The sequence below is a fragment of the Spermophilus citellus genome (genome assembly GCF_964194105.1).
Source record: "Spermophilus citellus genome assembly, chromosome: 13".
NCBI classification, from domain to species: Eukaryota; Metazoa; Chordata; class Mammalia; order Rodentia; family Sciuridae; genus Spermophilus; species Spermophilus citellus.
The window spans coordinates 12,091,147-12,107,222 of NC_138193.1; the positions used below are offsets into that span (position 1 = coordinate 12,091,147).

At 46.5% G+C, this 16,076-nt stretch overlaps 1 protein-coding gene across 1 annotated transcript in view; it reads right to left on the reverse strand.

Moving 5' to 3' along the window:
* The window catches only part of AFF3 (ALF transcription elongation factor 3), a 502,728-nt gene that overhangs the window by 416,173 nt on the left and 70,479 nt on the right, over nt 1–16,076 (reverse strand). The window contains exon 3 of the mRNA XM_081264786.1: nt 2,062–2,136. Coding sequence (XP_081120912.1) covers nt 2,062–2,136 — 75 coding nt within the window. The remainder of the gene's footprint in view (nt 1–2,061; nt 2,137–16,076) is intronic.

The following is a 16,076-nucleotide window of genomic DNA, read 5'->3' on the forward strand; positions in this document are numbered from 1 at the left end:
ATCTGGGAACCCGATAATGACATTCTTCAGGAGGGAATGTTCTTAGGGCAAGTTCCAACCAGAGCCAGGCTCCTCTGCCTGAGGTGCGAAAGAGGAACCATCCAAGTACCCCGAAAGGAGAGGACTAAGCGTGATCTTAGGGCAGACGGCAATTAGAGCTCTGTGTAAACAGAAATTACGAGCGTATTTCCTGTTAGGGCAGCCTGAGTGCTACGGGGGCGCTCCTGGTTGGGGTCTCCCCCCACCCCGGCTGGGCTTCTGCAGTGATTCTTGGATTAACCAGCTCCTTAAAGAGCTGCCGAGACCCCCGTGCTGGGGCGCTGTGCGCCGTCCAGAGCCTTCTTCTGATCTCTGTTCATCAGTCAAGTCGTCAGACGACGACGGAATCGATTCTTCCTTCTGATATATTTGACATCGCTGCTCCTCCTAACTATGAAAAATGTGCCTGGGAGGACGGGGTGCAGGCGCCGAAAGGAGAGGGCGGAAATTGAATGGTGTCGCGTCATCGAGGAACTCGTCCTTTCGTTTTGAAAAAATTAATATCTAATCTCCCAGAATACAATTATGAAGTGGCCAGACATCAGACAACTGGAGGAACTAAGGGAGGAATAAAGGGTTCCTTCCCCCTACGAAGGAGAAATAACAGGGCTGATTCAACTAGGGAGGAGGGAGGGACCTGTTCACTGATGGGAAGAAATAATTTTGGGGGGGGGGGGAAGCCTGGCCTCAGTACAGATCTCGGAATGAATATCACCAACCAGAAAAAACCAGCATAGCCCTCAAAATCGGCACTGCCCTCACGTCCTAGCAGAAGCGTGGCATGTCAATGACCTTGCCACCAGGCTGGTGACCGCTCCACTCAGGAGCTAGGGCACCGACCTGGTGACTAGCTCTGCCGTAACCAGAGACCGGATGACGGAAACACCCCTCGACTCTCTATCCTTCAGCCTCTTCGTGACAAAGCAGGGGTGGCTGTGGCTTTGTTATGAGGTCCAAGGCTGGAAGGTAATTTATAAAAAAAGGCTTGGAAAAATTTTAGGTGCTAGAAAACCCCGTGTGCTGCTATGAAAATATGATTAAAATAAAAGGATCTGGGGGTTCAGAGGAAGTTCTGAAAATTCAAATTATTAAAGGCAAACAGCTATCTTTAGGAAAAGAGAGTATCTGTGCCATGTAGCTGTCGGGGACACAAATCACACAATCCTCCAATCAGGGCTGCTCAGGCCGGCTGGGCCCATGTGGCCAGAACATATTTTAAACACGCCGTCTCCGTGATGGGGCTCAACAAGCTTCTGGCAAGGCTGCTACAGCCCCCGAGGCATTTCATTTAAATTTAAAATTAGGGAATGTTAAAATATCCAGAACATGGAAGCTATTAGCATTTTGATTCATCCTGAGTACATTACCCAAAGTTATTAGGTTTAGGAGCCCAACCAGTGTCCTTCGCCTAAGGGAGGCTGCAGCCTCGGGAATCTGCCCTCAATAGAGAGGCTCGCGGCTCCAGCATCAGGACCACTGAGGACTTTCTGGGGTGACGGTGACTGGCCTAAAGAGTCACGGGGTGGAAATGACACTCCCATTCACAGGACCAGGCTTCCGGTTCAAAGGAGAGGGAATGTCCTGACCCGCTGGTGGGCATGTGTCCCATGAAACCCCAGCTTTCCGGAACATTCCATGGATTTCAGATGCAGATTGCTCTGAGGACACACGGCTCCTGCTGCATGGATGGGCACAGATGGGCTTTAACAAATAGGAGAATTCTCATTTGTGTTATGAGCTCCTGGTAGGTCAATATTGGCATCGACAATCAAACACATGAGCTTGTGTTGCATGCATCTGGGCGCCCCTCCTCCCCACAGACACAGGGAAGCGCCACAGTGCCCAGGTCCACACAGAGGCCTCCGCGGGCACACCTGCCCCCTAGCCAGGGCAAGCCAACAACCAATCACACACGAGATGGGTGAGATGCACACGGTGGCCTGACGCAGGATGGATGGGGCAGGTGGTCATGCAGGATGACTGCTGGGCTGCTGAGACGCCCCCGAGCCCAAGATAATGTACCTCCTGCATCTGCTGGCTGATGACTGAAATTCCACAACTAGGGAATCGCTCCTCTGGCTTAAGATGTCTTCACCCCTGTAAGAGAAAACACTTTAAACCTGACCAGCCTTGGGCGTCTCCGTGGGCACCCATCTGTCTACTTTTTCCCCCAAAGGGAAAGGGCACAAAAATATCGGGCTGCAAAGAGGGTCCAAAGAGGGTTCCAACCGAGGTGCCATGAAAAAGACAGGGACGAGGGTCAAGAGCAGCAAGGAAAACGAACTGATGGACTCTACTTATTTGCAATGCGGCCCAGGTGTTTAAGCAAAGGCAAGGAGACAGTGCCAAGGTCAACTCAGCAGACCCCCGTCTCAACACACTTCCAGGGTCTGGGAGTCAGGAGCGTCACGTAACGTGGAAAAGTGGGAGGTGAAGGAGAAGGGGTTCTCTTTAACTGAGCTGCCCCCTCCCGGCCCCTTTAAGCTGAAGAGCCCCAAAAGCCACTGCAGGAGGCAGGTCACTGCCAGATCCCGTTCTCCAGTCACGTTCTGCCAGCCTGACCAGCCTGTGGCTTCCGATGCTCTCAGGGCCACTTACACGGAATCCACCGATAGAGCTGCACGTGCCCTCTTCCTCCAGGGCTGCTACAAAGCTTTTGTGCACACCATCGGGTGGGAGCCAGCGGACCCCAGAAACAACCGTCCCCCCCCTTCACAGGAGACCAGAGGAAACACATGAAGAAAACGCCTGGCTTCTCCCCTTCCTCTGCAGGCAGCTCCGTGGTGTCCCCTGAGCACTGAGCCCTTCCTAAAGGTAACCCGCCCACTCCCTCTCCTTAACTAGAACTTCAACCCCCACGTGTCATTTCAGGCCTAGGGAGCTTAAATGTCACTTGCTTCAAGAAGCAAATGCCACTGAAAGAGAGTCGGGCCTTCCCACTCTCCGTCTCTCCCTGAGCTTCTTCGGCTTCATCTGTCCACCAACACGAAATGACTGAACTCAGAAAGACAGTAGCTGCTCGGGCGACGAGTCCGCAGATCACTCATGACAGGTGAAACCCGGGCAGGGCCCATGGGCTCACGGAGGGTCTTTCTCTCCCTGCCTGGGCGTGAAAGCTCAGCCCTCTTCACTCCTCTGCCCTTGGAGCAATGTGGAGACCCTGCCATTCACTTCAGAAGCACACGCACTTTTCCCCTGACGTGCTGAAAAGCGGGCTCAGCTTCCCCAGGAACAGATGACTTAAGTTTTAGACAATTCCGATTCCTGGCAGGCCGCTGTACCCGCTCAACTCTGTAAGCACCGCGTGTTCCGAGCTTTTCTTTGTTACTAGCAGATGGTAAAATCTCTATCTGCGGAGTTGTTCCTTAGCTCTGTAAAAAGGACAAGATTGCCATTCCTCAGACATATATCACCAAATGTATTTATTTATTTTGCACCAAAGTGGAGGCCGCCAACTGCTATGATATTATTTATTATTTATTGCAGATGCATAACAGTCCCAGAAAATGAACCTTTTAAATCAACTCCTTTTAAAAGACGTATTTATTTTTGGAATCTTTTTTTTAAAAAATAGCACATGAAAAACATGGTAAAAAAAAACATTTTGATCATTTCCCATTTATTTTTAATCTATCAATTGAGGTTTCTTGTAGGGCTTCCACCAAAGCCAATTATGGTGGTTAAATGGAAAGCAATATCTAGACATGAAATTACCATTTCCAAAATTAATCCAGTCTTAATCACATGGTAACAACATGAAACGAAATAATAATGATGTCTACGAGCCTGAAGTTTTCTCCTTTCTGCTGAGCTCCAAATATTTTATCGGTATGTCTCTTAATTATCCTTCCGATGTCCCATGGAGAACACAGGGATGGCGAATATCATCTCCAGGTTAACTTTTTTTTTTTTTTAAATCAAGAGTTCGATCGCCAAAATGATGTCAAAAAGAAGGCCTCACGCAGAAGGAAGAGCAATGTCTAAAGAGGCTTTGGCTCATCTCTTCCCAGAGCAGAGGAGCTACCCATCAGCCCAGAGCTGACCAAGAGCTGGCCAAGCCTCCTGAACCCTGGTGCAGCCAGCCTCGTAGTAACCAAGAGCCCCACCAAAGCGAAGGAGGACACATAAAACAAAAGAGACCCTTTCCCATTCAGAAAGAACAATGAAGAGAATTGAGAACAAAGTGTTAGCTATTCTAATTTTTTACAGCCCCCGAACAACAAAAGAAAAAATGCCGTCTGTCTTTCTGCAGCACCCACACACACACACAAATCGTATCTGTGTATCCTAGAAATGTGGACTAGAAGACGGAAAAGTGAACAGAGAAAGTACAGATCCTCAAGCTGGCCTGCGAGGGCTGATGGCATCCCCCATCTTCATGAACTGCCCATTCACCAGATCTGTTGCAATCTGTTCCTGGGCTGTCCTGCGGGAGGGAAAGGTGCTGGAGCACAGCCTGACCCTCCAGCTGAGCCCTGGTTGACCCAGCAGACCCAGCTGGCCAGGAGGAACTGCCTCCCTCCCTCGGGTACTCTTCCATGGGCAGCCTGCTGACATCTGAATGGTGGCTCCAAACAAATTACATCTCCCAGGGAGGAGATTTTAGTCAGTGATCTAGGAAGCCAACTGCACCCCTTAACTAGAATCATCAGCATTTTATTCTGACTTTCTTAAAAAAAAAAAAAAAAGCCCACTTATTGTCTCAGGGGTTGGGGATTTGGATTGGTCCATTTTCTGTTGCCCTGACAAAATAACCGAGGTTAAGTCCTTTATAAAGAAAACAGTTTATTTAGCTCACAGTTTTGGAGGCTGAAGGTCCAATATTGAGTGATTTTTATCTGGCCTCTGATCGGGGCCCTCTGGGTGTACCACAACATGGTAGATGGCATCTTGTGGGAGGGTATGAGAGAGGGAAAAAGAAGTCACATGGCAAGATAGGAAGCCAGAGGGATTCAGGGGTCGAGGCTGGCTCTTTTTGTAACAACTAGCTCTCAGGGAACTACCCTTTTGAAGGTCGCACACCCTGCCCCAATCACCTTGCACACCCCAACACCACCACACTGGCAACCAAGCCTCCAGTCCTAGAACACTTTAGGCACCCACTCAACCCTATGCAAACCGTGGCAGGGGCTAAGAAACAACCGAGTTCAAGGAGATGAGAATGTCTCATCCAACTCAACTCTCACCTACCTTTCGGAGAACGATACCATGTTATCCACGTTGTTTTCAAATATCAGAAATACAGTTCCATTTCCTCCAAAAGCATTTCCTGAATGCCACTATCAGATGCCGGGGTAACCATCAGGACTGTGACCAACCTACCCCACCCCTGAGAAGGTAATGGACAAGGGACAACAGGATGCAGGATCGGGAAGGAGGGGAAGGAAGAAGAAGGATCTAAATGTTCAAGACGTGCAGGTTACTATGAAAGGTGGCCTTTGAGAGGAGTGGAGGGAGTGACCCTGGCCCTCCACAGACCACCCGATTCCTTTAACAAGCCGAATCCCACATTTTAATCCTCATGTCTTTGGTTTGCAGGTTTGGTTTGGAGGGAATCCGCCAAGGGCAGACACAGAGAGAAAAACACAGAGGAACACTCTCTGCTTCCCCAGAGTGTGCCCGGGGGCTAGGCCTCAGCAGCCTGGCCACTGAGAAGACAACCTTCTAGACACTCGCTTTCCCCCTGGGCACCCACGGGCGCCTCCCGGGCAAACAGGAGGGGACTGGCGAGCTGGGGAGAGGAGAGCGATCCCAGAGACTCTCGTGCTTTCTGGAGCGGCACATCAGCCGCTGTGTGTAATTAAAGAAATTAAATCAAACACTCCAAAATTATAACCAATTGTTTTGAATTTAATGAATCAAACTAATTAGCATCTCTTGTTATTTATAAAGCGAATGATAAAAGATGGGTAATCCTTGCTTAAATTCGAGAAAAGCTAGGCTGTTGAAGGGTCCTTGCGCATTGCCTCCTCCCTCTGCAGAGCTGGCGGAAGGCGGAAAGGTTGGCCGGGGTCAGGGAGGCGACAGCAGACAGGGAGCAGGTGAGGCTGCAGTCAGGCCTTGAGAAGGAGGCGAGAACCCTGCAGCTGCAGTACTTCCAGGCCCTGAGGTGTGGTGGGGGTGGAGGTGACTGTCATGAGATGGAGACAGTGAGGGTGGTGGTGGCAGAGAGCTGGACATAGTGACTAACACCTGTCATCCTACCTGCTCAGGGGGCCATGGCAGGAGGATCGCAAGTTCAGAGTCGGCCTCAGCAACTCAGCGAGGCCCTGAGCAACTTCATGAGACCCTTTCCCAGAATAAAAAAATAAAAAGGGCTGGGGATGTGGCTCAGTGGTAGAGCACCCCGGGCTTAATCCCAGTCCCCTCCACCGCCACACACACAAATTTGCTGAGCAGTGAGAACCAGTCAACAGCGCCTATTACAAATCCCCAGATCCTGAACACCATCACTCGGCCCCTGTTCGGTTATTCGGGATTCTTGTCTCTTCAGTTCCATGCCTGTCACTCATCTGCCCCGACAGCACTCCCCGCCCCCCAGCTCCCTGCTGACGTTGTAAGTGTGCACCCCACCCCACATATTTCTAACCATGGATTCCTTGAAAAGGTCAGTCCAACCTCTTAGGTGCTTGTCTTGGCCACAAAGGTCATCTCCATCTGAGTCCAATCTTGACCATTTCCTCTGAGAGCATTCACAGGTCTCTACCTTGGGTCGGCCCGACAGTTCTTTCAGAAGAGGAACTGGATGGAGGGTATCATGTGCCCTAATTACTCCTGGGCTCTACCTTTGGGAAACTGTGACATCAAAGGGAACCGCAAAGTCACAAACACCCCTAGACAAACTGAGCCCACAAATACATTTTGGGATGATCTATGCCACCTTCCCAAGACCCATCTGGGCCCCTATTAAATCTCACTAATGACAACCCCTACTCTGCATGAACTTTACATGAATTATTTTGTTGAATAATCCTGAAAAACCCCAAGAGACACTACCCTCAGTTTCCAGGGAGGAACCAGAGGCTCCGAGGTTAACTCACACGTCACCTCCTTCGGCCAGCAAGCCACATCTCCTGGACGGAAAGTCAGGCGGTCTGGCTCCAGAGGAGGAATTCTCAAGACTCAGCTGTCCGCCTCCCTGGGGAACAGCCTCCTGACAAGCCCTGATGAATGAGACCCCCATCCTTGGTTAGTAGATGCCAGGCAGAGGGGTGCTGATTTTCAAATCATGACCAACCCAGGTTCATCCCTCTAAGATCTGCTCAGCCTCCTTGGCAGGTGGACCTCGACTTGAAGAATTCTCCTAAGAACCTGCAAAACTGGGGTGCCCACTTCAACTCAGTCCCTGAATTTTGCCAAACAGGTTTCCGGAGCTGTAAGTTTAATCCATTTTATCCATTCCTAAGGGTGGAATCTGAAGACTGGATTCCTGGGGAATCACAGGACATCACAGGAAGTGCCTTTGACCCCGGAACCAGCACACGGCTCCCGCTGCCGGAATCCAGTACCGGACCCCGACGACCAGGCTTTTACTCATCATTTACTGGGTCCCAACTCCATTTCCAACTCTGTGGAAATGATGCCTTTCAAATCTCTCGTAAATATACGCCAGTGGGTTTTGAGGGAGAAATGACAGCTAAGTGACAGCTTTGCCTTTCCAAGGGTTAAATGTTTGTCCCGAGGGACCCTAAGTCTCGGTGCCATGAGAACAAGTGTCAGGCTCTAATGGAATTGTTCCATGATAAATAAACCACCAGGCGGTATGGCAAGCAGCTCTCAAAGAGGCTTTGCACGTAGTATAAACAGCAGAAGTTAATTTGAGTTTCTTAACAGGACCTTTTCCCTCTACAATATAGAAGTGCCCTGGGATGAAGCCATTACTCTGATTTACCATCTTCTCCTTGGTAGAATATAAAGATGCAGCCGAGCCTCCACAGAAGCAGTAACTTAACCAAATGAGACCCACTTGCAAAGTCCCTACTATGCTATTTCAGAGAGTTTGCTTCCCAGCAGCGGCTCCGGGGCGCCATCCATCACAGGTGTTGCAAGGCGAAGGATGCTTCCTCTCAGGGCTTTCCATGGGAGAGCCAGTAAATTATTTTTTTCTCCACCCAATGCTCAGTTAAATTTCATTTTCACTTTTACAGCACCAGTTTCTAAACTTCAGCTCTAAGGAATTTTAAAGGACATCTACAGGATGTGGCAGATTCGATGGCCTGCCTGGGTTTAACCCCATACGCTTGCTGCTGTGGACACACAGGGGCACCAGTTGGTGCCTTAAGACGACGGGTGGCCAAGTCCTTTCATGTAACTTCAGGTAGGTCAGACTCCTGGACCCAGAAAGCCCGGAGATCCTGAGCACTGGCCCTTCAGGAATGGCCCATGGTTTTCTGATTCGAACCCCCAACTTCCTTTCCTCCCAGAGCCACTCACGAGACGTATGTTAACTGGGTTGACATGGGACGGTAAGGAACAAGAGTCACCCGGGGTTACTGCTGCCCACTGGACTGGACTACTTTACCTGGGAGGGACAGAACTAGAAGGCCCCAGTGAAAACAAACAGGGCTGACTTCACCAGAAGGCGGAATGAGGGGGACATCATCAGGCACCTCTGATGTCCAGCCTGTCAGGGGTCATCACCAGAATCGACTATTTTGCCTCAGAGGGAAAGAGACCCTGTTTTGAAGATGAGGATGACCTGCTCAGCAGTGAATCAGCTTGGCCAGAAGTTTTTAGTAGGCTAAGAAGCTAGTGAAGCGAGGAAGGACCCAAATCCCCAGAACTTGAAAGAAAAGGCAGAAGTTCCCCCGTGAGGGTGAGGAGGAGCCCTGCAAAGCCCTGGGGAGCAGTTCTGGGGCACCCAGCAGGGAGGCAGCGCCTGTCAGAGCAGCTGGGAGTGGACTTCCAGCCGGCCCCCCTCCCCGGCCCTCGGCCTCTTCTCTGAGGGGTCCCTCTTCCTCCCACCGGGGTGCAGCAGCCTGACTGCACCCCACCCTGTGGGGCCCCAGTTTCTCCTGTTTGCTCACTCTCTTGAGGAAGAAAGGAAACGCATTCAAGGTTCCCCACAGTTAAAAACGGTCCACCCTCCCTCCGGGCCACTCTGCTGGGTAGCTCCTTCTGGGATCCCACTGGGGACTCTGCAGGGGGCTCCCCGGCGCCTGGTCTTCCTCCCCTGGGTCTGGGTCCGCTCCCCCAGCCTGCTCTCAGCCTCCTGGGGGGGGCAACCCAGGCCCTCTCACTCCCCGAGGGGCCCTGGCCTCCCTCCTGCCTCCGGGCTACTCCTGAATTTCCTTTGTGAGTGTCCCTTCCCGGGACACTGGGGTGTGTGAGACCTCGGGGGACAGTCTTCCTGACCGCCATCACCCATCCCTCATCTTCGGATCCCAGACGGGAATCCAAGACTCACCCAGATCTCTCACGTCAGCTCCAGATCCCAAACTCCCTACTGCCCTGCCTGTCCCCCAAGGCTCACCCCACCACCACCACTCCAGCCTCGGCCTGACTGCTGTCCCGGTCAGGGGATGGCCACACAACCCACCTCACTGCCTAAGTCAGAATCCTGGGCACCACGTGGACTCCAGGGTGGAGTCCCAGTCCCAGGCCACTGTCCCCCAAATTCAGTCCATGCCCCAGTCCTGCCAGCTCTGCTCCATGAATACTACTCAAACGTGTCCACCTCTGTCCTCCACTGTCACCTTTCAGGCCAGGCTGCCACTGGCCACAGCACTCCCTCAGGGGTCTCCTGGCTGCTCTTCCTGTGTTCCCCAAAGGCCCTTATTTCAAGGGCTTGACCCCACATAGTGCTCTTGGGAGGGGTGGGACCTTTGGGAATGGGTGCTATTTAGGAACATGCCCTTGAAAGGGAGGATGAGACCCTGCTTGTCGGCTTCTTGCTCTCTGTTTTGGTTCAAGATGTGAGTATTTTGTTCCTAAACAAAACTCCTATCATTATGTGCTGACTTCACCAGAGGTCAAACCCATGGGACTGCCCATTTTGGGTCTGGAACCTCCCAAACTGTGAGCTACACCTTTTTTCTTTGTAAATAAGTGGCCTCAAGTATTTTGCTATAGTTATGCAAAGCTGACTATTACAATACTAAAGCCAGGTGGCAATTCTAAAATAGAAGATTGATCATGTCACTGCCCTGCCCTCTGGACAGAGAACAAATCTGGGAGCCATTGCACTATGAGACCTGGCATGCCCACCATTTCAACGTTGACCCTCAATCCCCTAACCTCTATGCCTTACCCTGTCTCTAAGCCCCCATATGTGCTCTTCTCTGTTCCCCGAACACCTCTGCTCTCCACCTGCCCACCACCTCCTGATTCTGAAGGTCTCCATTTAGTGATGCTTCCTCCCCAAGATCATTCCCAGATGCACATCAACACACCCGAGGCCCTTCATGGGATGTACACAGAGCCCCGCCTTCTCCCCGTAGTCACATCTCTTATGCTAATTAACGGAAACCTCTGTTGAACTATTAATTCCCTAATAATAACCATCTATGTCTACTTTCTATAAAACTGTATCCTCAGCACCTAACCAGTACCTGGTACAGCACAGACACTGCAATAAATGACTTTAAAAACTGTAAAAATGCAAGATAAATGTTTTCTTTTCTCTCTTTCCTTTTCAAAATTTCACCCACTGGCAAAGCACATCATTTGAACCAACACAACTTTCATCTATTCAGATTCTCAGTCCTAAAATCTTCTTTATGGTTTTTGAGTTTAACAATCATGGGGATCATAATAAAGGTAATGTTAAGCTACTGCCTGGTGCTGGAACACTGGCCACAAAGTTTACATTTGCTACTTGTTTTTCTCTCTCCTTGTTTCTGCAAAATACACAATGTTAATAGATAACCAAATAGATATAAAAGTGAAATGTGATCCATGTTCCATGAACATTATAATGCACATTTTACTGACAAAGCCCTTTCATCAATTAAAAAAAAATAATATGTGGGGCTTAGAAAACTTAATTTTCCAAAAGTCACATAATAACTGTGAGAATCAGCGTTCTAAGTTCCATGAAATTGTGGATATTAAAAACAACTTAACAGGTGGGTGTGGTGGCACATGCCTGTAATCCCAGCAGCTTGGGGGACTAAGGCAGGAGGATCTCAAGTTCAAAGCCAGCCTCAGCAAAAGTGAGGCATTAAGCAACTCAGTGAGACCCTGTCTCTAACTAAAATACCAAATAGGGCTGGGGATGTGGCTCAGTGGTTGAGCACCCCTGAGTTCAATGCTTGGTACCAAAAAACAAACAAACAAACAAACAAAAACACTTGTGTTAATTAAACCTTCTAATTTGAAAAAAACCTTTAAATTTATTACATACAAGGTGCCAACTAGATACAAAAAAAGACATCCAGGACAACAGCCTACACACAGATTTTGGGGGATATTTCTCCAACTTTCTATGGTGAAAATTCTGTAATCAATTAAGTGTGACCTACAGGAAGACATTAGGAATTATGAATTATTTGTACTCTATGGTTCTATAATTCATCCTGTGGGATGACACTAAAGATGATTAATTCTAAATACCCATACAACACAGTGTCAGGAAACCAAAGAGTCTTCTTATAGTTGATGTATCACTCACAAGTTCCCAATTTCAATGGAACGTATAATCTATCATAAAAATATTGTATTTGATCCATAAAACATGAAATATCTTATCTTATATATCATGGGCTGCCCTGACAAGATGATAATAATCACAATTCTTTAAGAACTCTTGCAAAGAGTACACGAAGTCTATCTGCCATGTTTGCTTCATGTTACCTTCAAATGTCTTCACCCCTTCCTCTTGTCTTCCCTCCCTTCAATGGGACTGTCCATTTTTGATCTGGAACTTTCCAAACTGTGAACTAGACCTTTTCTCTTTATAAAGTAATTGGCCTCAAGTATTCTGCTATAGTCATGCAAAACTATTACAACATTAAACCAGGTGGCAATTCTAAAATAGCAGATTGATAAAGCTAGGTTTTACCAAATATTATTTTTTTTTTATAATTGGCACAAAGGGAAGTGCCACCATTAAAAATCTGCATGCATTAAAGAAGGTACTGTAAGATCCTCATGGGAAACCTACTACAGATTGCACAGCTCCAATCCAAACATCCACAATCTAAAATCTCCAAAATCCAAAGCTTTTTGAGAGCCAACATGTTGGCATGAGTGGAAAATTCCACACCTGACCTCATGTAATGGGTGGCGGTCAAACACAGGCATGCTAAAAATATATTATATGAAATTACCTCAGGCTATGTACATTAAGTGTATATGAAATAAATTTTGTGTTTAGACGTGTGTCTCATTCCCAAGGTATCTCATTATTATATACACAAATATTCCAAAATTCAAAAGAATTGGAAATCTGAAATGCTTCTGGTCCTGAGCATTCTGGGATAAAGGCTACTCTGCCTGTGGAAAATCACTGAAGTTGAAGAATTCCTGAATAAGAAGTAAATAAGAGAAGAGAGAAGACGCAGCCAATTCTCCCACTGAACGAGAAGGATACTTCCTATCACTGGTCCCATAGTTTCTACGGATGCTCCACCATCTCTAGAGATTAACCCGGGGCCAGGAAAGAGGAGACCCAGCTCAGCTAAAGGAATAGAGAAGCCAGAACCGCTCTGTGCCGTCGGCCCTCTTGTCAAACACAGGTAATAAAGCCAAACCATACATTGATCAGAGGTTTTAAGAAGCAAAGGAAGCAATAAACACAGACATATCTGAAAACACTAAAGTGCTCTGTCAAGGTGAAATATTAATATCTGGATGGAAGGTGACTAAAACATCCACAGTGCAGAGAGAAAGACCACTCCTTCTCCAGGTCAGACAGGTAGCTGGATGGAGCAGGATGTCGTTCAATACTGGCTCTGAGCCCTCACTGTCCTGTTCAGGAATGTAGACCTTTCATGGCTGGGATTTTATTATTGCGTTATTTATACATTATAAAATAAAATCAAAATTAAAACCAATTTAATATCCTTTCTTAGAAGACTGGTGAGCAATTATACACTATTTCAAACAATGGAACATTGTAGTCATTGGATGGAATGGATCTGAATGTACATTCAGAGATGGAAACACATCCAAAACACAAGTATTAAGTAAAAAGGAGCTCACAAAGAGCATGGTGACATGATAATCTCTCTAATATAAAATAATACGTGCACCTTTATGGATACATGAAAATTTTAAAATAGTTTTCTCAGAGGTGAATGATGGACTGGGGGGTGCATTTGATTTGTCTGCTTTGCTCTGAGGTTTTTAAAAGCAAATATTACTGTTGTACTACAAAGTATTCTATTTTTAATATACTGACAATGTAAGTTTTCATTTGTTCTTCCCCTTCTGAGTGATCAACATGCAAAGTGTAAAATTAAGACAATGGCTATTATATGCAGCCCAGGATTATGTGCCCTGAAATACCAGGATCCTGGCTCTCTACCCCATCCGAGAAGAGAAACTATATCAATCTCTCCACAAATCTAACCCAGAGATCTTAATCCCAACCAAACTGCTCACTGATTGAGGAAATCCTGAAACTCTTTGTGATATCTCTGTACTAAAGCATGCATTAAAAAAAAAAAATCATGGTATTCATCCTAATAGCATCAAACTGCATCTACTCCAGCATAATCTGTCCCTCAGAAAAACAATCACATTATTCCCATAGGTCACTCACAGAACAGCTGGTCTTCGGACAGCAGGCCTGCACGCTCCTCTTTATGAACACAACTTGTCTCTTTCTTCCATGAGAAACAGAACCCCAAAACCACGCGCCTGGTACAGAGCATCTGGTGACAACTTACATCTGGTGACAACAAGGCCTCCAGGGGCCACCAGCTCTACTGTCCTGGCTGCACATTCCCTCCCTGGTCCAACCTCCATCCAAGTTCTGCCCCTTCCTAGTTCCATCACTAAACCCTTCAGTCTGTGCACAACGCTCTCCTCTACCACTCTTCTGGCCAAGCTCTGCTGTTCGAGAACTACTGGTTCTTTCTTTACAACTAAGAAATAAAATTGAAATTTTAGGTGAAGATGAATTGTTCTCCACATAACATGTGTTCCCTTTCTTTTTCCCCAAAAATATTTACATTTAAAACAGCTGTCTCCGGACTAATATTCACAAGTCTCACAAAGGGAATTATCATTAATAATGTAACACCATCGCTTAACATTATCATTAAGCCTCTTACATTTCCTTAAACATTACAGGTTATAACTAACAGCATCTCATCCTCTAATGTGAAAATAATTTCTAATTCTACAAACTCAACGTGCCATTTCCAAGATCCATGGGAATTATTTTATCAGGCACATTGAATTCATGAACTAATGATTCATATGTGAATCTATGTGAAAACTGCACATTTTTAATGATAATCAAAGCAATGTACACCAAATTAAGGTAAAAATCATTTTAAATTACCTGAAAGATTTTCTAAAATGAGTTGGAAAGGTAATATTCAATACTGGAAAATACTGGCAGACACTGGCCACTCCCCCTCCCCCTGGCAGCAGGGGAGGGGCACATTGGAACGAAACTTACTGGAGACAATCTCGCATTTTGCAATACATCTTCAGAACATTTTAAAAAGAACCCTTCACTTAATAATCTCTTCCTAGGAATCTGACCAAAGGACACTGTCAAGAATGCAGAGATTTATGTCCATGAATTTTCAACAGAGAATTATATATGAGAGAAGGAACTCAAAGAAACCTAACATGAAATCATCAGAAAATGATTAAATCATTAAAAAGCCATTAAAACTCTCCTATTGTAGTAATATTTGATGACACAGGAAATATAAAAGGTAATGTTAAATGGTAAAAGTAAGCAATATGATCACACTTTGATTCGAATTATCTAATGATACATTTGGGGTGGGGGGCATACACATACACAGAAAAGAATCTAAAAGGTATTGTTATTAGTACAGAAAAAAATGAATTTTATTTTTGTGTGCTGGCTACTTTTGAATTATTTATATTAAGTATTTATTATGTTCCATACCCATTCGAATGGCTACTTTAAAGGAAACAGTAAATTACAAAGTGTTTGTGAGGACCTGGGAGAACTGGCAGTGCTCTCAGTAGGAATGAAAAATAGGTGAGCCACTGCGTGGTGAGTTCCTCAAAAAACAAAAAAATAGTATCATAATATGATTTAACCATCAACTTCTGGGCAGATATTCAAAAGAGTGGAAAGCAAAGTCTTGGGGAAATATTTGTACATCCATGTACATAGTGACATTATTCACAAGAGTCAGAAGCAACCCCAGTGTTTGTCAACGGATAAATGAATTAAAGAAATGTGCACATCTATACAATGGAACATTCAACCTTGAAAAGAAATGAAATTCTGATATATAATAAATACTGGAAAATACTGGGGGACACTGGTCTCCCCCACTTGGCTGCAGGGAGGGCACATCAGAATTAACCCTTGTTCTGTGTTACAATGTTCCAGGTTGAACTGCATCCCCCCAAATTCACATAATGAAGCCCTGACCCTGAGTACATCAGCATGTGACTGTTGGAGACAGGCTCTCTGAAGAGGTGATTAAGTTAAAGTAACATCATTAAGATGGGTCCTAATTCAATCTTACAGGAAATAAGTAGAGTCTCTAAGAAAAAGGCAAAAAGAACTTCTGCACTGTATGCTAGTTCACAAGGCTGTTTCTCGATGGGATAATAACTGTGGAATTACTAGACCCATGTGCTGCCGTTGAAAAATGAAGTCAACAGACGGCGCATGATGAGACCCAGGTCTCTCCATGTTGAAGTGGGAGCAAGGAAGGAAGCTAGAACAATCCATGGAATAAATGGATTGGAGTTGGAGACATGGGTAAAAACTCATGCTTAGATTAATGGAGATAGATGGGTACACAAGAAATATTTTTAGATGTGTGTGTACACATGGGTGAGTCTACACGGGTATTTCCTGGCTCTGTCAGCTGAGTAGACCTGGAAGCATCAGCACCTCGGTATTAATGAGCACCCCTCACATCCAG